The sequence below is a fragment of the Trichoplusia ni genome, chromosome 5, assembly GCF_003590095.1.
Source record: "Trichoplusia ni isolate ovarian cell line Hi5 chromosome 5, tn1, whole genome shotgun sequence".
Classification (NCBI taxonomy): Eukaryota; Metazoa; Arthropoda; class Insecta; order Lepidoptera; family Noctuidae; genus Trichoplusia; species Trichoplusia ni.
Window position 1 is genome coordinate 5,713,785 of NC_039482.1, and position 21,526 is coordinate 5,735,310.

Here is a 21,526-nt window from a genome sequence, read left to right on the forward strand (position 1 = left end):
GAAACTTTAACAAGAACTGGCTTTAATTACCTCATCCAGAATGATAACCAAGACCTTGCTCTGTAGTACGACAATAAGTGAAACAATTACAAGTATTTATTGAGCCACAAAACCTCTTTTCGTCTCACATTCTTCTTTCGAAAGCAGGACTTTACATTTTTCATAAAGAGCAATACATCGTCCTCCTCCCCATATATCGTGATCCCATCGCTTCATATTTCAGCTACCAACCTCTTACCATACAGTCATCCATCGAGCGAGTGGTGACGAGTGTGAAACCTGTCCACTTGAGGTGCACGCCCCAGATAACATCTTGATTGTGTCAACTGCCTTGTCGAGTACAACTGAACGACATACTGGTGTTATATGCTAAATGAAAAGTGAGATCGATTTGATGGGAAAACGTAGAGTTTAGAATCATTGCAAGGCATTTTTTATTAAATTCTTTGATTGTAACGATCGGTAATGCATATATTAAATGTGAAGCGAAGTTATTGAAAACGTCGACAAGTTATTAGTTATATGCGAACATTACATACAACTCAAAATATTCTCTATAACACTGAAATCGAATAAGGTAATGCAAATGAATACTGAATAAGGATCTGTAAACAAAAAGTATTTATAAAAACTTCTCAAAGATATTGGACAACAAATTTGTTCAAAAATGCTTCTGACAAGATTAAATACCGCTAGCACCAGTTTTGCTTGCAGGTGTACACAAAAATGCGCGAGCATGTTTCGGAGATCATGAAAGTGGAAAATCACCCATAATAGTCGAGCATTCGCTGTAAACGTCAACATACCTACATAATGTCATACACGGATTCCATACATCGAAATATAAAACATGTCGATGTTGATTTTGCTGCCAAAATGACGAGAACACATAATGGAGCTGTTTGTAGAAAGATATGTCAAGCGAAACCTTTTTTAATGCCTTTTCAGTTTTTAGAAATACATTTTAAGAATTTAGCAGATACTTAATAGCGATTTATTTCAGAAAGTAAAATCGACATTACCAAATAAAGAGAAATGAACATTACCAAATAAACAACATTTATACATGCCTGTTGAAAAAGCCGTTGCAGAAAAGACGACAATTTTTTTCTAATCTGTTCCGAAATCCATATTCCAATTAATAATTTTCATATTTAACGCCTGGGTCTAAAGAAAAGTTACAGTCCTACATACTCTACAATCGCTTATGTTAATAGAAAACGCAAAACAATTTGGAAATGTCATTTTATGAGTCATGTGACTCAACTCTGTAATTTTTATACAATAAAGCATTTTCTATCGACGTTAACAGTTGTAGAATAATCGATTTAAAAATCTAAATACCCACGGTTTAAAATGTCACTCTATTCAAATTTTATAAAAATCGGTCCTGCCGTTTTATAGTTGTAAATTGCATTACCATCCGGTTTGAAGCTACCCTGAAAACTTCAGCCTGCAAGCTTATCGACAAGTGCGTCAAAATTGATTTACATAAATCCAACCGGAATGACAAACAAACAGACATTCAAACAAACCAACAAGAAAGTGAATGTATAAAAACATAGAAAAAATCGTTTGGCTAATCGAGCGGCACATGTTTCCAAAAAAAACTAACAATAATCTGCTGATATTCAAATCCTTTCCAGTACGTCAATAAGCTGTGCAATCTCCAAAACGCATGAAACAAACTTCATACACATAAATATGTTTTGAAATTCAATAGTTCACATTGAGACTTCAGTGCGGTGAATTATGATCAAGAATGTAGGTATATAATATAGTAATACAATGTATTCGTAAACGGTTATATACCAAAGTTGTGCGACAACTATCTCTGAGTATATAAGGGTATGTATGCATTGCTGTTTATGTACTTGATTTCTTGATAAACTTGTTGCCACCTCAAAGGAGACCGCTTGCTGTACCGACTCTACTTTGTATTGACAAGTTTATGCTACGATGTTAAAATATTCAAATTATTTTTATTTGTAATTGCAGACACCTGCCGTATCGAGATAAATGAATGCGTTTTTAATATCTGTACTGTTCTAAGAACGCATAAGAAACAATTAATCCATTTTATAATTGGAGACCAGGGCCCCGATTCTATTATTTACAATGGCCGATGACTTGAATTTGATTAAATTGGCACTATTTGTATTATTCTAAGCATTTTTCCAATACAAAAGTTGGTATATCAATGTTGGTAATTGTTGGTCAATACAATGAATTTCCAATTATAGTATTGGCAAAATGCTTAAGAGAATAGGAATAAGTAAAAAAATCCAACTGTCGAGTTCAAGTGCGACAGGAACCGCGAAACGCAACTAGTTAACATAAGCAAAGAGTCTGACCATAATAGGGAAACCGCTTTATATAATTATGATTTTTGTAAAATAGATCACTGTCGTTTATTCACTAATTAATAAATAACAAGGGAGTGGGAATTCGGAAATTTTACGCCTAAAACATATCAACGTTATTTACATACAAGTTCCAGGTTTAAAAAAAAACACGTTTCAGCACTCGAAAAGAGTCTTCTGAAAAGGCGAAACAAATAAAAATTTAGACAAACTCATCAATGCAAAGAACCGTTGTAGAAACCAAATAAGTAAAGGGAAGGTCTTTTGAATTTCAAATCCCTTCGTCGCTCCACAAAATAGGGGTAGAAATAAGATATGTAATTTCTTATTATTCCATCTTGTCTTAATATTCCAAGAAGGAAACCATTCTTTAAACCATCTTGGCGCCAAAGACTCTGCTAAAAATCGTAGGCGCCACAAACTTCGAAACAACCTATGGCCAATAACCACCGACGCGACCAAATCAAGAATCATTCAAGCAAGTCAAGCTAACTTCAGACAGGCAGTAATCAATTGGATCTCTACTCTATAAAAGGCTGTGCGTTACACCGCTGTCAACAGCTCCCCAGATCATATCAGCCTACCCACGTAACTAAGACATTAGCAAGCACAGTTCAGGGACCTAGTGTAATGATGATTTGTCGTAATTAAAGCGAAAGGAAGGACGCTCGTATCGCGCCATCGAGAAAGTAAGAGTGTGACAATTTTACGCTCGCGACGCACGCGCACTGAACTTGACGTCTAATGCGAGATACGGTACTGATGGCAGACAAAGCTTTCTATGTAAAATAAAAAGGTTTTTTTATATAAGGCGAAGTAGCAAGAAAAAAAGGCCTAATTTGAGTCTGATCCGCGACACTGGAGTTTCTTTCCAAATGCAATCTTTATTTTTAGTATTTGATCTTAAAGAGGCAATAGAAATGCATGATCTGTTAAAATTTCGACTGTCTGGCTATTAGGGTTCTTGAGATACAGCCTGGTAATTGGCGGAAAGGCGGATAGACATTGCATCGATGCCGCAGTAAAAGGATAGGAAAATGAAACAATAAAGTATATTTTTTTGGCTAAACTCTTTTTCCTTTTTGCTTTAATACTTTTATGTATCTACATGTAACTACAATGCAACGAATACGTAAAGAAAAATAAAATCACTACTTTTCTGAAGCACCTTTTTGTCAGCCAGTACACGATTCGAGTCGATGCTTGCGCAGATCTCGCCGAAATTGTCTCTGCGCAATTTCCCGCCACTTTCCATATTGTCTATGATTGTGTAACGCACATATGTTTGGTAATTCGATTACCTAACCGAAATTTTATGTTGTGGTCTTAGAAATATACTTATTACTTTAAATTTCTCAATATAACTTCGATTTTCAAGTTTCGGGCTTGTTACGTTTTAGTTTTCAATAGTCTGTTGACGTTGCACGGATTATCTAGATTTCAGTTTTATTTTAGATGTTTATATGGTTATGCCTCATTCGCATTTTATTAACCACTTCGTTACTTGCAAAGACACCCAGACTTAGGACAAGCATTCGTGGATCACGCAAACGCTTGTCCTACGCGGGGATCGACCCGCGACACGTCGCGCACAGTGGGTTTAGTGTGATGACTGCAACCACTTGGCTATCCGTTCAGTGCTGTGTGTTTCTGTTGCAAAACGTTATCATTGAAAAAGTAACGAATATTTAGGAAAAATCAGCTTGCTCTTACGAAATTCTACCAGTCAATACAAAAGTTAACAAAAAAATAATTGAAGGCACGTGCAGCGCGCCTTCGGATATTGTCTGGAATTCATTCCACTTCAAAACTACTAATTAGTTACTTGGTTACCAGGTTTCAATATTTAAATTCCAGGATTTCTTACGATGTTTTCCTTACACTTATTAAAAAGTAACTCAGTTTTAAGTATTATAAGCACTAAGCTGTACCTAACCTTTTCGTACCTATCGAGTCAAAAACTTTCATTTTCTATGCATCAGACAACAACTATTTGTGTATTCCGTTGGATCTTACGACACTAATGTTGCCAACTTTAAAAAAACAGTCGCCGGTAGCGTAGGGTCGCCGCGGAAGGCAATATCCTGTTTCCTGTTAACCCCTTTTTTATTTTAATGCACAATTATAAAGTTATTCGCTTGATTTCGTCAGCACTGCTCGCTTGAATGTAAATTGACATTAAACGCGTAATCTGAGGGTGGTCTTTATTTATTTATGTAGTAATGCATTTTTTATATTTATTGTTTAATAGCTTTTAACTTGGATTTATTATGCTGGTGTTATTTTATTGAATACTTACTCATTATAGTAAACAGGAACGATATTCTTTTTTCTTTCGTTTAGGGCAACCACTGCTTTACTGCGGAGCAACACCTAGCTAACACCTAGTCTTAAAGCAATATTATTGAGAGTGAGAAACAGAAATGCCGCCTACGCCGTGTATAGCGCTATTGGAAATAGTCTGATTTTGAAATAGCGAGACATATTATTAAGACAAGTAACAACCGCGATTTTTTTAGTAATTGGACATGTTTCCCAACTCTTGCATTAAAAATTGCGGTGGTTTTACACTTCTTTTTGCTAAGGCGGGGGAATCTTCATGGACACCTACTTCCTCGGGGGTGGAAATGGGTAGTGTCAGACTCTTACTGACTATACCGCATACCGCCGTGCTACGTCATCCGCGTTCGGTATATAGCAATGCGTTGCAATCCTTCATACACTGACCGCGATGGTTTTACCCTAGTGTGACTTTTAATTTTTACTAGCTTTTTGCCCGCGGCTTCGCCCGCGTCGAGGTCGGTTATATCGCGTTTCCAAAAGAACTCTTCAAAAGTCCGGGTTAAAAACTATCCTATGTTCTTTCTCAAGGTCAACTTTATCTCTGTACCAAATTTCATTAAAATCAGTTCAGTGGTTTAGACGTGAAAGTGTAACAGACAGACAGACAGAGTTACTTTCACATTTATAATATTATATAGTAAGGAAGTAAGGATTATTTTATTTATTTTTATTTAAATTTAAAACAACTCTACCAGCCAACCGATGCTATATCTAGTTGCAAGCTCAAAAGTTCAGTGAATTCAATATTTTGTACATCTCCTAGCGCGCGCCTGCCTTAACTATAAAAATGTTTAACATCTACGACTCTTAAATTGTAGCCAGGCACTCAACATTCTTGAGATACGTTTACAAAGAGATGATACGAGACCTTAATACCTTAAAGCCGTTTGCAACAAAGTAAACAAAATCAACCGAAAATATTTCTCAATTTTATGTGAATTCTACCAAAAATATTACTACCGTAGACGTTCATAACTACCCTCTATCATGAAAGTACAAAATGTCAACTTAACAATTAGCTACGTTCATATTTTACCAAATACAACTTCTTTGAAACTGTCATATAAAACAAAAAAAAAGTAAATTAATTTATAACGATAAAAGAATGCAATAACTTAAGTAATTATTGGTGAGACACCATTAATTAACTTTTTGTTTAAAGTTGACTTTTGTGTTTCGCGGAATGGTAAACAGCTGCTAATTAAAAATATTTTGTGACGCGTCAAAATGTCACTTTTACCTAAAACTATAGAGTAATTTAAGAAATAATTATTTGATAGAAATTTAGAAAGCTTTAGGAGAATCAATAATCTCTTACATAATTCTAAATAAATTAAGCTTAAAATAAATAATACTTTCCAACAGATACACATAATTAATGACTTTGACTTGAAAAATACGACCGTCTTGCTAAGAATTAGAGTGCAGCAGGCGAAGCGTAGATCAGCGAATTTTATGAAAACAAAAGTTGCTCTAAGCTGCGAACAACCTGTACCTACAAACAAATTGTATTATTTTCACTTAGTTTAGAAAACCTGTAGAAAACATATTCCTATGATTATAATTATAGAAACGTGGAGGAAATGAAACAAAAAACATTCAATAAATACTTTAATTTTAAAACAATTCGGGTTTCATCTTACATTATATGTTTTAGAATTTCTGATAACATTTTTACATTTTTATGTGTTTAAAGTAATGTTTAAGTCATGCGTATCTTTATCATAATTTCAGGCACTAAGAATCAAAGCTTATTAGTTCAATATCTACCAAATTATTCTAAACAATGGCTATAACAATATTTACAATATGTCATAGATGTTAATTAAACTTAAATCATTTAAGGCTGAACATTTTTTTTAACCAAAAATGTAGTGCCTAAAAGTTAAGTAAATAGTCGAACTGTCAGATTTGACGTTTATTTAAATTCAGAATCCTAATTTTCAATTAACGGTCATAAGTGACGTATTAAGTACCTAGTATAAGATTTCCTTTAAGTTAATTTTTTTATAAGTATTGGGACAAATGCATTTTATACCGGTTGAAACTTATTTAAGTAGGCAGAAATATAGAACAGTGATTTCGCCTGAACATAACACTAGCCTATGAATGTCCCCTATTGTCTCAATGAAGTCTTGATACTAACTGCACCTTTATTTCTATGACAGTAAGGTTGATTTTAGATTTTTTATACTGGAATGGAGTATTGGAGTTTGTACTGGTTTGGATTTGAATTCAAATTCTCCCACACCAACTTTGATTTCTAAGTCAATTTTATATTTTTAAATGCATCAATAAAACGTGATAGTTAATTCTTTCATACGGGAATAAGACGTTGCCCAGGGGTTGCATTATAACAGGACAATATCTATATTATAATCTTTTAGTCTTAGATGATGATTCAATATTTCTTTTACTATGTAATATTATAGAATTTGTGTAAGAGAGCCGCGCTACGCTGCTTTCCGCTGGAATGCTAGCTCAGAAATAATAACCCTTTTACATGTTGTTTAGGTAGAGATAAATAGTCCCCAAGCCTTTCAGAAATCAAAGTTATGGTAAGAGTAACAAATAATATGTTTAATATTGCATTGTTTAAAGAACCGTGTTCACAAAGACACTTTCACAATAAGAGTCAAATAAACCGATGAGATTACATGTCCGCAAACCCCTAACCGTTACAATCAACTATTAAAACTGTGACCAACTGCATGAAAATACTTTTATAATAATATATTACTTATTTACATAAGTAAGAGGAGTATTGGCAGTATCTTAAGCTTTTCTGGTTTAAAATGCAATAGAGCTATATATAGACCACTCATATACGATTGAACAATCTTTAAATGCATAAATTATTTGAGTTAAAATATCCCTCAGCTCTAAAACCGGATTGACAAGAAGGGAATTGAATGTCCTCAAGTAACTCTTATTGGTATTAAGTCTCTTGGTCAGACAATCTCGGCAGTGATTAGTAGACTTGATAACAAAATTAATTAATCAATCTTCCAGAAACTTGGGTTTATATTTTTAAATACTCCTCTTACTTATGAAATAAGTACTAATGTTACTTATCACAAATGCAGTAGTATATCTGTAGTATTAAGTCCTAAAAGAGTCACAGTTATGAAATGAGACATCGTATAAACGGCATCTCGTTTCCACAAGTATTACTTGAAGAGATTTTGGTAGATCATTAACATCTACTGAATATTGTAATCAACATTTTTTTTCATAACAGGTAACATTTTATTCAATCTAAATAGTTGTTAACTTGCAATACATTTAGCATCCCATCTCACAGCCTGATAGTGTATGTTACTTCCCATCGTAACCATCAAATCCCGACTTTTTGTACTATGCAATAAGGTTTGTTTTCGTGTAACAGAATTAAGTTGGCAGTTACTGCTTATGTTAATATTATTAATTATTCCCAAAATTAAAGTATATCATGGTAATTTATCTTGTTTGTTGCCAGAAATAAAAAAGACAAAATAAACTTGTATAAAACTTTGTTTGCGACCTTTATTGAATCGTTTTTAACATAATTATAATTTATAATGATGCTGTAAATTATTTTAATACACTATTATCAATTAAAATTCGTTTTAAATCAAGAGATTAACCCTTCCCACCCATCCCTTTGTCTTATTCGTTACAAACCGCCAATCTTAAAAATGGCAACTGGTTTAAACTGGGGCTAAATTAACAATTATGGCGCAGTTGTGGCCAAACTGTGGCGCAACAGTTGGACAAGTATAGGCCAACTGTGGCGCAACAAAAGTCAGCTTAAATAAATACCTTAGTTACATTATTTAGTATGTATTAGTGCTATTTATTGACTATTTTGCCTGCGTTGGCGAGTGTTGCCTTGCACACGTAGCCCTTGAGGGCCAACACGCCTCTACACTTGATGTGCACCTGGTAGCGCGCGCACCAGTCCAGGTTGTCGCAGCCGACGCCGTCTTCGGACAGGGTTTTGCCTGCCGCTATTGACAGTAGGTCTGTAAAAAGAAATAGATTTTTTATAAGTAAACAGAGTTTTATAGGGGAATGAAGCAAGTGTATTTTAGTATTCAAACTGATTTTTGATCAAATGGGTTTGCTTAAAATGTCAGGAAAGTGATTTGCGTTAAAAATTCGTAAGTGAAGGAATTTGTAAATTAAGAAAACGGCGAGAAATAGGCGGTATTGTTGCTATTTATTTACATCTTTTATATAAACAATGAACAATAGCGGATTTAATGCCTGCCTCTACCAGTCGACCATAGAGTGAGGCCAAGATAACAAGAATACTATAAAACTCTCCCACAACGCCATCTAGTTTCAAACTTAGCATAGATAAATTACACCCAGACTCAGACAAATGATCATGCACATCACACAAAAAAAATCCTGGGTGGGAATCGAACCCACGACCTCCGAACTCTTCAAAAGTCCCGGATTAAAACTATCCTATGTTCTTTCTCAAGGTCAACTCTATCTCTGTACCAAATTTCATTATAGCAGTTCAGTGGTTTAGACGTGAAGCGTAACAGACAGAGGGATACACAGGGTTACTTTCGCATTTATAATATTAGTAGGGATTGATTTAAGCTCAACTCCTAGTGTGTGATATGCATGTTAAGTTCAATTTCCTTTGTTTAAATTCTAATTGACTGACTGCATGGATAGCCGAGTGGTTGCGGTTATCACGTCAAACTCTCGGTGCGCGTCGTGTCGCGGGTTCGACCCCCGGGTAGGGCAAGCATATGTGTGATCCACAAATGCTTGCCTTGTCTTGTATGTTTGTAAACTCCCCGCGACACAAGGATTAAGTTCCTTAATGCGGGAGTTTTATTAATGTATGTATATATTACCAGGTGGGTCAGCGTGTGTCAGCAGCTGGACATCGTTGGCGCGGCAGAAGGCGTGCAGCGAGGGCGGCACGACGCAGCAGGACGCGAGGTTGATCTGCGCGATGGCGGGCCGCACGCGCGCCCACGCGTGCAGCCGCCGCAGGCAGCCGCCGCCCACGTCCGCCACGCCCAGCTGGTGGACGCGCCCTGCAGGCGCAGGCGGCAGGTTATATTGAGGACTAGGGTTGTATTTGGACTAAGTGATTTTTGACAGAAGTCGTTGGTCGTCAGATATATGTGGTTTTTTTTCAGTTGTCTTACTACGTGACAGTACAGGACAATAAAGTACAGTTTTTTCACGTGGCTTCACTCCTGTTGCTGTAGGATGCGAGATGATGCACTACACAATGTAGAGTGGGGTTTCTCTTTAACACGAAAATCCTTTGAAAGATGACAGTAAGACCCTCTGAACAGTGTCTTAAAAGCACGTCTGACTCAAAAAAAATCATTCGAAGTCGGTTATATGTATTTCTCGTCAAAAACATATTATTATATCGTTACATTAGGCTTTTATAAAATTCCTGACCTAACTGTGTGGAAACCTCATCATAATCTCAATCGTGGACTCAGTCTGATCCGACAAAATTGAAGTCTTAGCTTACCTTCTTTGACGAAGTCCTCAAGCACGGCCCACAGGATCTTGATCCCGGGCAGGATGGCCTCGCACTTGCGCGCGTCCGCGTCGTTGTCAGCCTCCACCTCGGAACTCGACATGCGAACTGAAACCAAACATAGATCTATTAGAAATAGTGCTAGGAAATTGTTATTACAAAAGAAAAAAGAGTTAGATTTAATAAAATACTGGGTCTAGCTAGCTGCAGTTATTTTGCTATTTTTATTGTGCAGTTTGCATGCTGTCTGGTAGGATAAGGTTAATGAGCACTATAAAAAGTACTATGTACAAATGTACTAACATTCGCAAATGAATAAATGATTTGATTTGAATCAGGGTACAGTACTTAGAAATACGATTTTTGACTTGCAAATCCCAGCCTATTAATGATCCAATGCTGGACACAGGCCTCTTCTCACAAAGGGAATTCATCAAGATCACTAAGCTAGCTCAAACCCAGGTTTTTTCACCTTTTCAATCACCGTTAATCACTGGAATTTTTGAAGATTTGGAAAAGTAGTTACAATGGCTTTGAATAAGTCACATAGATTCATGCCTGCGTAAGGATCGACCTTGAACAACGTGCCTAAAAATCCTTAAGGAAAAAACAGAATTATGCAAAAGGAAAAATCTAAGGTGCCAATAGAACTCACCATTGCTGCCCATGGAGATGGGTGAAGCCTTCGTGACGTAGGGGGTCTTGATGTTGGTGTCATCTGTAGCATCGTCACGGTTCAGTACGTCGGGGTTGTAAGCCAGGATCACGTTGTCTATGTACGCTGTGTGCAGGGCTGTGAACACTGGAAAAGAGGAATGTGGATTGAGTATGTTATAATAATAATAAATCATTTTATTAGCTAGCCTAGTAAGGCACATACACATATTATAAACCGTACCTTACCATAAAATGAAGTTCCTAATCGTCCTTGTGCTACTCCTTTTGTCCGTTCTAAGAAGAATCTTTTGACAGATCATAAAAAGACTAGAAAGTTTGAGAAGGTGCAATTCGAAGGGAAATTTTTGCTATATCGTGTCTTTGTCATTTTGTGGTAGAAATGTTGTTCTATTTTGCCTGTCAAAAAGTTTTTCTCAAAACGGACAGCGTATATTAAGTAACATTGAAGTTAAATTTTACCTTTGTACTAATTATTTAAATAGAGAAGAACAAGTTTTCTTACCTAACTCTTTAAGATTCTTACTTATTTTACTTTAATTCAAAATAAGGAAACGAAGTGCCAACAAGGATGGTTACTTTTCATTCTGGACTTTCCTAATATACAGGAAAATATTCATATTAAAAAAATATTATAATATCTTTTAACAATTCAAATCCGGTTTTTAGACGTTTATTCATAAGACCGTTTCGTTCTTTATCGGGTTTTACTAACGGCTGTTGTTAGTCACAAAGTGTTGTTAATCTATCTTAATAAAAATCAATTGCTTTTCGTTAGTCTTGTTAAAAATCGAGAATGGTTAGAACTATGTGGACTATTCAGATCTTATAACATTCGTGTCGCTCTTTAGAAATTATAAAATTGACAAAACGAGTGGATTTGCTCGGCATGGCTGTAAGTACTTTTTTTTATCTCATAAGGGTTTAATAAATTATTAGGCTAACTTATTACAAAACATTCAGACAGCATATGGTTCACACCTTAACGGTGGGTTTAAGAGATGACAGGACGAAAATGAGTTCTATTCCCAAAACTGGTATTGGTCTATTGGTTACTGGATAAATGAAGGTGGAAAGAAAGGTCTGCTAGTGAGTCAATAATCTAATCTAGTATCTAATAGATAATAAAATATTGAAGACTCCACAATTGTTCCTAAAGATATGCAGGCTTTCTCCCTTCCCTGCCTATTTCATATTGCCCACATATTATTAGCAATAAGTCCAGTACAAGAAACAATTTACAATAAAAATAAAAACTTTTACTCAAAAGTAAAAATTTGGTCCAACTCAGACTTGATAAAAGTGGTATTTAATCGATTTAATTTCCTCCGATATTTAGAACGGTATTTCAGCACTTTAAAAATGAGAATAAATTAGCATTAACATTGAAAGTACTATTTAAAATTGTGTTTCAGCAAATGCAAAAGAAAACACCGTTGTTTACGGTTATTGCCAGAAGTAATTCAGTACAATAATTAACGTTTAACTGCCGTTATCAATTGATAACGATAAGTACAACAACCTGCCTTCAAGTTATCACTGAGTCATCTACGAATATACTGGAAAGTATACCTACGAGATACAGGCTCAATGAGCGCAATGTTCACAGAGAATGTCGTCATATATTATTTTACCAGATCATGCAGCTAACTTAAACATAACCGGAAAGCATAACATGCCAGTAATGTGTATTCACAGTTTTTTAAACAGTTGTAGGATTTTTGGTTATCTTGAAAACCTAATCATTTAATGATAAACAGGACTTTCCCGTGTCAAGCCTCGAATAAACTACAATATTAAGATAATTTTGTTGAAAATCTATCAGGGTAACTGACGCGTGTTTATCGGGATAGTCGAACTAATTTCCGACCTAATCAGAGACCTTAATTATGAATCCGACTCACGAAAGTTGGTATCATAATATCTTGGAAGCTTGACTACAAATCGGCAATTTAAAAAAAAAAGAGGTCTCTACGAAAACATTCTCTGACGACAATTTCTCGTTCGTTCATTATGAATTACTTACAGCTGTATTTTCCTAAATGTCTACTTATCTTTATGTTCCACGTCAGAATAAAAAAGAGAGAACAAGACTTGACTCTCAAGAGCGACTTTAAGCTCTGTAATTTGATTAATGGTGACGGTAAAGATAAACAAAAAACAAATCTTTCAGGGCAAGTAACCATAATAATACCATTGCTGGATAAACGCCTATTCCTATAAAATGTAGGTTTATAATATGAAAAATAGACCACTCAGTACTCACCATTTTCCAAACATTCCGTTAAAGCTGAAGTGCTGTCTTCATTTATGAATATCTTGACACCAATCTTTAGATTCTTCCTCTCCTCTTCCGCCATTTTGTTTTGTACGTCATCGTGGGGCCTGGTGATGTTGATAACTGCTTCTGTTTTGGGCGCTGTCGATGCTGACACCACTAGAAAGTCTGAGGTATGCTGTGATGTCTGTGGATGACCAGTTGGAGGTCCCACGCCGTTTTGCACGGGGAATTTATTCTGTGTTCCCCATTCGGAGAGAGTTAGTTTGATGCTTTCTGAAAGCTGAAGAAAGGATTTTATAATTCTTAAAGTTTCCGTCTAGGATTAACTACTTAGTTTATGCAATAATACAGTTCTGCTTCTATCACGATCACTATTATGGCTAGCGGTAGATAAAACAGTCCATATTAATAGTTTGTGATGTCTAATTTAATGACTAAGCACTTTTCGAATGGCTTCACTCTGAGGTTAATTACATAAAAATAGCCTACAACGGCGAATAAAGTTCATTACAAAATTAATTATAAAAAATGATGTCATGTTTATTAAATAATGCCGATATTAATTATGCCGAGTAACGACTTGTTCGTTTTGGTATTTTAACTTGTAGTGCTGATGTTGCCGTATTTTCTTTAACATTATTAACGAAGAATACCTACAATTTAAAAGTTTACAATCAGTGTACAAAAACATCTGTAAAACTACCAAAGAAATATACGGAATAAAACGCTGTTGATACCACGTGTAAGGCTTTCATTTCATGTTTACAAACTCCAGCTCTGAGCGTCCAACACGGTATAACCTTACAGCATTGTATTACCACCAACTTGGGGACAAACATTGGCCTAAACATAGTACCAACACTTAAACCATCTATCAAGGACTACCCAAATGTTGGCGAATAGTTTGAATCGAATTACTGGCGCACAAGTGGGGCCAAACATTTAGGCCAATACGCAGACAATTATTGCGTTTGTAATACATTTATGTTTGAGTGCATGACAAAGCGTTTAGTTTCAATGCATGCGTTCATGTTTATAAAATATTATCGTTAACATATTATATATGTGTTATAAGTAGGTACGTGCATTATGTATTAGGGAGTTACGAAGGTATTAATCTGCCGAGTCATAGTCACATTGATTTTACCGATTTTTGTGACTCATAGCTGTCACGGGGCGTGTATAAAGTTCACATGATGCTCGTGACGTCATCAAGTCCTTATCAAAAGCGGACTCAAAAAAGCGAATTAGGTACTTCTGAAAATAATAGGTCATTCTTACAATTTGTATCTATAAACTGTTGTGATAGTGATGACTATACATTTTTATCAGCATGAATAAAACTGTTCTATTTGTACAATCATAGTCATGGGTACATAGTTTGCATGTTATTAAATAATAGGAAAGAAAAAATAAAAATACTCTAGTTGCAGTTACTCGATAGTTACTAGTCATAAGAGTAGGAATTTCCTAGATTTTCACAGAAAAGAATCGTATATAGATTTTCATACCACAATTAATTAACAATGTGACATAATAGTTCAGCTAAAGTATAGCAAATTCTAACAGACATCTGTATACATGATCTCTTGCGCCTAACTTGAGCACGTGATAATAAATAAACAAATACGATTTGGAATAGACTGGCGCATAATACTGTTGGTTCATATCGAGGCCGCGACCTTGACAGCACTTCTAACATACGATATTTATAACATTTATATAGATAGTCATATATCAGTAAAGTATAGCCTGTTATCAAAGGTGTATGCCGTAAGCATTATACAATAAATTGATAGGAAAAAAATATAACATTTTCAGTATTAGGTATAGTTTTTCTTTGTATGTACATCTTAGTCTTCGCAGTAGAACCTCCAAGGTTTGAAAGGTCCTTTTCTAAATGGTTTCCTATTTTCGTTTTAAATTATAAAATATTTGTACGCTGAAAACTGCAAAATATTATCGACCGTATTTTATGTAACACCTGTTGTTACAATATTCTTCCAAGTGAATAAATCAGTTCAGTGGTTATATTGTAAAATTGTAACTGAAATGTTATAGAATTTATTTTATGTGGTTATAATACCTTTGTGTACAAAACTCGACATAGCGTTAATACTACGTAACTAAGAATTTATGTAGCTAAACAAAAACCAGTTTTAGATATTAAAGGTCGGTTTTTACCGCATTTTTTATAGATTAGCGATAGTTTTTCATCACTTACTTTCTTGTTTGTATGTTTGTCGTTCCGGTTGATTTTTTTTTAACTCAACTTTGAGGCACTTCCCGATAAGCTAACAGGCTAAACTTTTCAGCAAATGCAATTTACAACTCAAAAAAACGGCTGGACCGATTTGAATAGAGTGACATTTAAAAACGTGTGTATTTAGATTTCTTACACTTATTAATTTTTATTATTCTACGCGGACGTTCATAAGCCCTAAAATTAATGGTTAAATGTAATTTAGAACATAAAATTGTAAACATAATATGTAGATTAGATACCTAATAACTCGTTAGTATGCTCTTAGTGTATAGTTCATTCATTGCGTAGCTAACGATTACGTCATAGCCCATTTGAGGAAAATAGAATTCCTATAATGTTTATGTCTAGAATAAATAAACCTTTTTTGTATAGTCGTGATAGAGGTCATGTTCAGCAGTCATGGGTCCTAACTTATTGAGAAGAGAATTAGGTTATAACCAGAGAAGAATGGCGAGATTTTTATACGTTTTTTTTTATGGGCCAAGAGAATAATTCGTCAACAGGACTTGGTTCAAAGGTATTATAGGTAAATGGGGCGAAGGCCATATATTTGTGGTAAACAAAGAGAAATCGCGACATTCCTAAAAGATGGCGGGTTGAGGTCGATTCCTTCTCGAAAAACTGGGGTTAGTTCATAGAACGGAATAAATGGAAGGAGGGAAGAGAGGCCTGTAGTGGAACACCAATGGCTAGTAAAAAAAAATTATAAATAGGTAAATGACGCAATTGTATTGCTTCTTGAAAAAACTACCCTAGTTAAAACACAGCACAGCGCAATACACTATAAGCTATGCAAACTATTAAAATGTATTCTTTACTTTCACTAGGTTTTGTGTGAGTTTAATAGCTAATAAAACCTAAGCATTTTTGTTTTACTTGAAGGGCTAATAGTCCTGATAGCCTAATTCAATAACCTTTAAAAAGACATAGGTGTTGTCATCATAAAAAAATATTTTTCTCTGGTAGCCATGCATTAATGCATGATTTTAACTCAAAAAAATTTTTCAAACATTGGGCCCGTCTTCATTATGGTGGTGCATGTCAAGCATGGCATCTTTTTCCTAAGGAATTATAAAAATACTTGAAAATGAATTGTGTCATAATAAAAAATAAAGTTACCGTAAAAAAAAGATTGTAATCATGATTACTATCAAAGTGAGTGTGATAATTATTACACACACATAACGACGTCAGTTAGATACACTTAGGGTGACAACAACAATAACTTCCTCAAAATATATCTGATATTGATAGTAACACTTTTTTTCGGCTTTCAATCAGCACAACAATCTCAAAAGCTGATATATAATTATCTTAACGCCCACTTGATGTTTGTTATCACAATAACATTGAAATGTGAAGTGATTTATTTTATATTTAAACAATAATGTATAAAATAAAAAGGAATATAGAATATTGACTATAACTTTTCATTATAAAACAGCCTGAGTGTTTCCTCTCTTACCATAATAAAGTTACATATTATAACAAAAAAAAACAAATATCTATGAAGAATTAAAACTGTATACTAATAAAATATATATAATTCAAATGAGTATAAAAACCAAATAATTGTAAAAATGATTTACCTATATAATTATTCATTATAAAATTGTAAATGTTATTATTAGCCCCAAATTGTTTTTTTTTTGTGTTGCCCGACAGGGCCCACAATGCTCCATAACTAATTTATATAATCCTGGTAACTACCACCTAAGTTCACATTGTGGAATGCAATAAACATATTGAGTATTGAAAACCCTCACTGCTTATAAGAAAGGCGCATTCAAGCTGTACCTGCTAAATAGTTACAAAATATATCAAATTCTTTCAATTTGTATCTCTCTATGTCAAATTAAGAAAATTATCTGATGTGGCAATACAAGATGGCTAAGATTAAACCTATTTATTTTCGGTTTACAGACCTATTTTTTTTTATATATTACATTACTAATCTTTAATTTAAAAATAAAATAGAAATATTTTTTGATATAAAAAGTGACTGCAAATTTCTTCCTAGCAAGATTTATGGCATAAGTATTAATAAACATACTTAATTAAACCAAGATAATTGAGATGATACATAAACCATGCCTTGTACAAATAATTATAGAAGGCAACTAAAATTATACAACATGTTATTTTGTTAGCTGTTAGATAATAATATTTTTGAACTATATTATTGTTAATGAATTAAAGAAAAACTTATTAGATGGAAAGCTGAAATTTAAGTACATTCACAAAAGGGTAACAAAAAAGAATAACATAAATTTGTTTAGGGTCTGGCTGAATTCAAAAATATTTAGACAAAGGGGAAATTGATTTGAGACATATCAAGAAGTTTTTTTTAAAGACAGAGTACTTGATTCTAAATTGGAATAAAAAAATCCAACTATAAATAGCTAAGTAGTTTAGATTAAGATTAGCCTTTAAAGGCTTGCAATTTAGTTAAAAGATATTAATTCTTAACATAATAATGAATAATTTATAAATGCTGATACTGCAACTACAACAACTATAATGTCTTACTAATGGTATCACATGAACCATGGTAAACTTTTTAAGATCCAAAAAACTACATTAGACTATAAGAGGCCAAAATAAGAAACTCAGAACTATAAACACTATGTTAAGGCCGATTATGAGAAATATACAAAGCAAATCAATATACATGGAACCGCCAATGACGGAACTACGTTTATATGAGTAAATAGAAAAGTTTCTAACCTCCTCTGTAACATTTTGTCCTGCCTTCTTCTTGATATCAATCAAGTTCAGCACATTGCCTGTATTTATTGTCACTTTAGACGCACTCTTCAACATCGTGACCAACTAGTTTAACTTTTTTAATTGTACTAGGTACTCGCTGCCGCACACAAAAACCAAGGTTACCGGCCAATATCACACACACAAAAAATACTTCTATCTCAATATTCGAAATGCGAATGAGGAGCCGACAGCTATCGGCTACGGTGAACGACTGAATACTGGCCTTGCACGCGGAAACTCATAATTTTATACACAATCAGCTGGAGAAGTTATGGTATCTTTGACGTATTGCGAGTATGACGAAATTGCTCAGTATAGTTGTCACATTTTGGAAAGATAATTTTGTAGGCTGTGATAAATGCGGGCCAAATAAATCTATCAGCATAACTATTATTTCATGGAAAATTCATATTTTTATAATATTTTTCTACCATTGGGGAAATGTCAAATTTGGATACTTATCTGACAAGTGAAAAGTAAGGGGTATAACAAACTAGACTCAATAGTAATGTTGTAGAACGGGCCTAGTTCTGGTGTGACATCACCTTTATTTATATAGTAGGGGTAATGACTTGACAAAACCTCTAAATATGCGTCACCGAACACTATTCATTAATATTTGCTCAAAGTTGCAATTGCAAATTTGAAAGCCATATAATTCAAATCTAGGAAATCGCCAGCATACCCAGCTACTATAAGACAAAAATAGCGGTCGGCAAAACGATTTCTTTTGAATGCTTGTGAACTGTACTGAGACGGCTCGGATCTTAAAACTGCAGAAATTGTATTTTAAATACATTCCAGAGCTAGTTACCTATAAAATTTATTACTATGTAAGTTTGTCAAAGTCAGCATTACTTTCGAGCTACTTTAATCAAATTTAATAACATAAAATAAAACTAATTCTTATTAGAGCTATAAAAAGACACCTATGGTGATCTTAGTAAGCCTGATTTGTCTGATGAAGTCAAAGACTCGGTTAATATTTAAACAATATGTATAAAATAAAAAGAATATAGAATATTACTATAATTCATTATAAAACATGAGTTCCTCTCTTACCATAATAAAGTTACATATTATAACAAAAAAAAAACAAATTCTTGAAGAATTAAAACTGTATACTAATAAAATATATATAATTCAAATGAGTATAAAAACCAAATAATTGTAAAAATGATTTACCTATATAATTATTCATTATAAAATTGTAAATGTTATTATTAGCCCCAAATTGTTTTTTTTTTTGTGTTGCCCGACAGGGCCCACAATGCTCCATAACTAATTTATATAATCCTGGTAACTACCACCTAAGTTCACATTGTGGAATGCAATAAACATATTGAGTATTGAAAAACCCTCACTGCTTATAAGAAAGGCGCATTCAAGCTGTACCTGCTAAATAGTTACAAAATATATCAAATTCTTTCAATTTGTATCTCTCTATGTCAAATTAAGAAAATTATCTGATGTGGCAATACAAGATGGCTAAGATTAAACCTATTTATTTTTCGGTTTACAGACCTATTTTTTTTATATATTACATTACTAATCTTTAATTTAAAAATAAAATAGAAATATTTTTTGATATAAAAAGTGACTGCAAATTTCTTCCTAGCAAGATTTATGGCATAAGTATTAATAAACATACTTAATTAAACCAAGATAATTGAGATGATACATAAACCATGCCTTGTACAAATAATTATAGAAGGCAACTAAAATTATACAACATGTTATTTTGTTAGCTGTTAGATAATAATATTTTTGAACTATATTATTGTTAATGAATTAAAGAAAAACTTATTAGATGGAAAGCTGAAATTTAAGTACATTCACAAAAGGGTAACAAAAAAGAATAACATAAATTTGTTTAGGGTCTGGCTGAATTCAAAAATATTTAGACAAAGGGGAAATTGATTTGAGACATATCAAGAAGTTTTTTTTAAAGACAGAGTACTTGATTCTAAATTGGAATAAAAAAATCCAACTATAAATAGCTAAGTAGTTTAGATTAAGATTAGCCTTTAAAGGCTTGCAATTTAGTTAAAAGATATTAATTCTTAACATAATAATGAATAATTTATAAATGCTGATACTGCAACTACAACAACTATAATGTCTTACTAATGGTATCACATGAACCATGGTAAACTTTTTAAGATCCAAAAAACTACATTAGACTATAAGAGGCCAAAATAAGAAACTCAGAACTATAAACACTATGTTAAGGCCGATTATGAGAAATATACAAAGCAAATCAATATACATGGAACCGCCAATGACGGAACTACGTTTATATGAGTAAATAGAAAAGTTTCTAACCTCCTCTGTAACATTTTGTCCTGCCTTCTTCTTGATATCAATCAAGTTCAGCACATTGCCTGTATTTATTGTCACTTTAGACGCACTCTTCAACATCGTGACCAACTAGTTTAACTTTTTTAATTGTACTAGGTACTCGCTGCCGCACACAAAAACCAAGGTTACCGGCCAATATCACACACACAAAAAATACTTCTATCTCAATATTCGAAATGCGAATGAGGAGCCGACAGCTATCGGCTACGGTGAACGACTGAATACTGGCCTTGCACGCGGAAACTCATAATTTTATACACAATCAGCTGGAGAAGTTATGGTATCTTTGACGTATTGCGAAGTATGACGAAATTGCTCAGTATAGTTGTCACATTTTGGAAAGATAATTTTGTAGGCTGTGATAAATGCGGGCCAAATAAATCTATCAGCATAACTATTATTTCATGGAAAATTCATATTTTTATAATATTTTTTCTACCATTGGGGAAATGTCAAATTTGGATACTTATCTGACAAGTGAAAAGTAAGGGGTATAACAAACTAGACTCAATAGTAATGTTGTAGAACGGGCCTAGTTCTGGTGTGACATCACCTTTATTTATATAGTAGGGGTAATGACTTGACAAAACCTCTAAATATGCGTCACCGAACACTATTCATTAATATTTGCTCAAAGTTGCAATTGCAAATTTGAAAGCCATATAATTCAAATCTAGGAAATCGCCAGCATACCCAGCTACTATAAGACAAAAATAGCGGTCGGCAAAACGATTTCTTTTGAAGGGTGCTTGTGAACTGTACTGAGACGGCTCGGATCTTAAAACTGCAGAAATTGTATTTTAAATACATTCCAGAGCTAGTTACCTATAAAATTTATTACTATGTAAGTTTGTCAAAGTCAGCATTACTTTCGAGCTACTTTAATCAAATTTAATAACATAAAATAAAACTAATTCTTATTAGAGCTATAAAAAGACACCTATGGTGATCTTAGTAAG

At 33.8% G+C, this 21,526-nt stretch overlaps 1 protein-coding gene across 2 annotated transcripts; it reads right to left on the minus strand.

The window, feature by feature from the left end:
• Positions 1 to 6,304: 6,304 nt before the first annotated feature.
• Positions 6,305 to 21,050, minus strand: LOC113494198 (glutamate--cysteine ligase regulatory subunit). Of its 2 annotated transcripts, none has more exons than XM_026872412.1 (6): positions 20,532 to 21,050; positions 13,157 to 13,451; positions 10,871 to 11,017; positions 10,207 to 10,323; positions 9,566 to 9,751; positions 6,305 to 8,710 (listed from the first exon to the last, which is right to left on the minus strand). In XM_026872412.1, exons 1-6 carry the CDS (start codon positions 20,625 to 20,627, stop codon positions 8,538 to 8,540), a joined length of 1,014 nt encoding a protein of 337 aa, XP_026728213.1. In that variant the 5' UTR covers positions 20,628 to 21,050; the 3' UTR covers positions 6,305 to 8,537. The 2 variants fall into 2 exon arrangements, with proteins under 2 accessions (XP_026728213.1, XP_026728214.1); XM_026872413.1 differs by lacking the exon at positions 20,532 to 21,050 and adding an exon at positions 18,165 to 18,494.
• Between the last annotated feature and the right edge of the window lie 476 nt (positions 21,051 to 21,526).

Bases quoted from the DNA above. Each gene is read 5' to 3' on its own strand.
- LOC113494198 (XM_026872412.1), bottom strand. From the start codon at position 20,627: ATGTTGAAGAGTGCGTCTAAAGTGACAATAAATACAGGCAATGTGCTG. The intron at 11,018-13,156 runs GTGAGTACTGAG...CCTCTTTTCCAG, and splicing joins AACGGAATGTTTGGAAAATG to TGTTCACAGCCCTGCACACA. The intron at 8,711-9,565 runs GTAATATATACA...TTCTTTTTACAG, and splicing joins GACACACGCTGACCCACCTG to ACCTACTGTCAATAGCGGCA.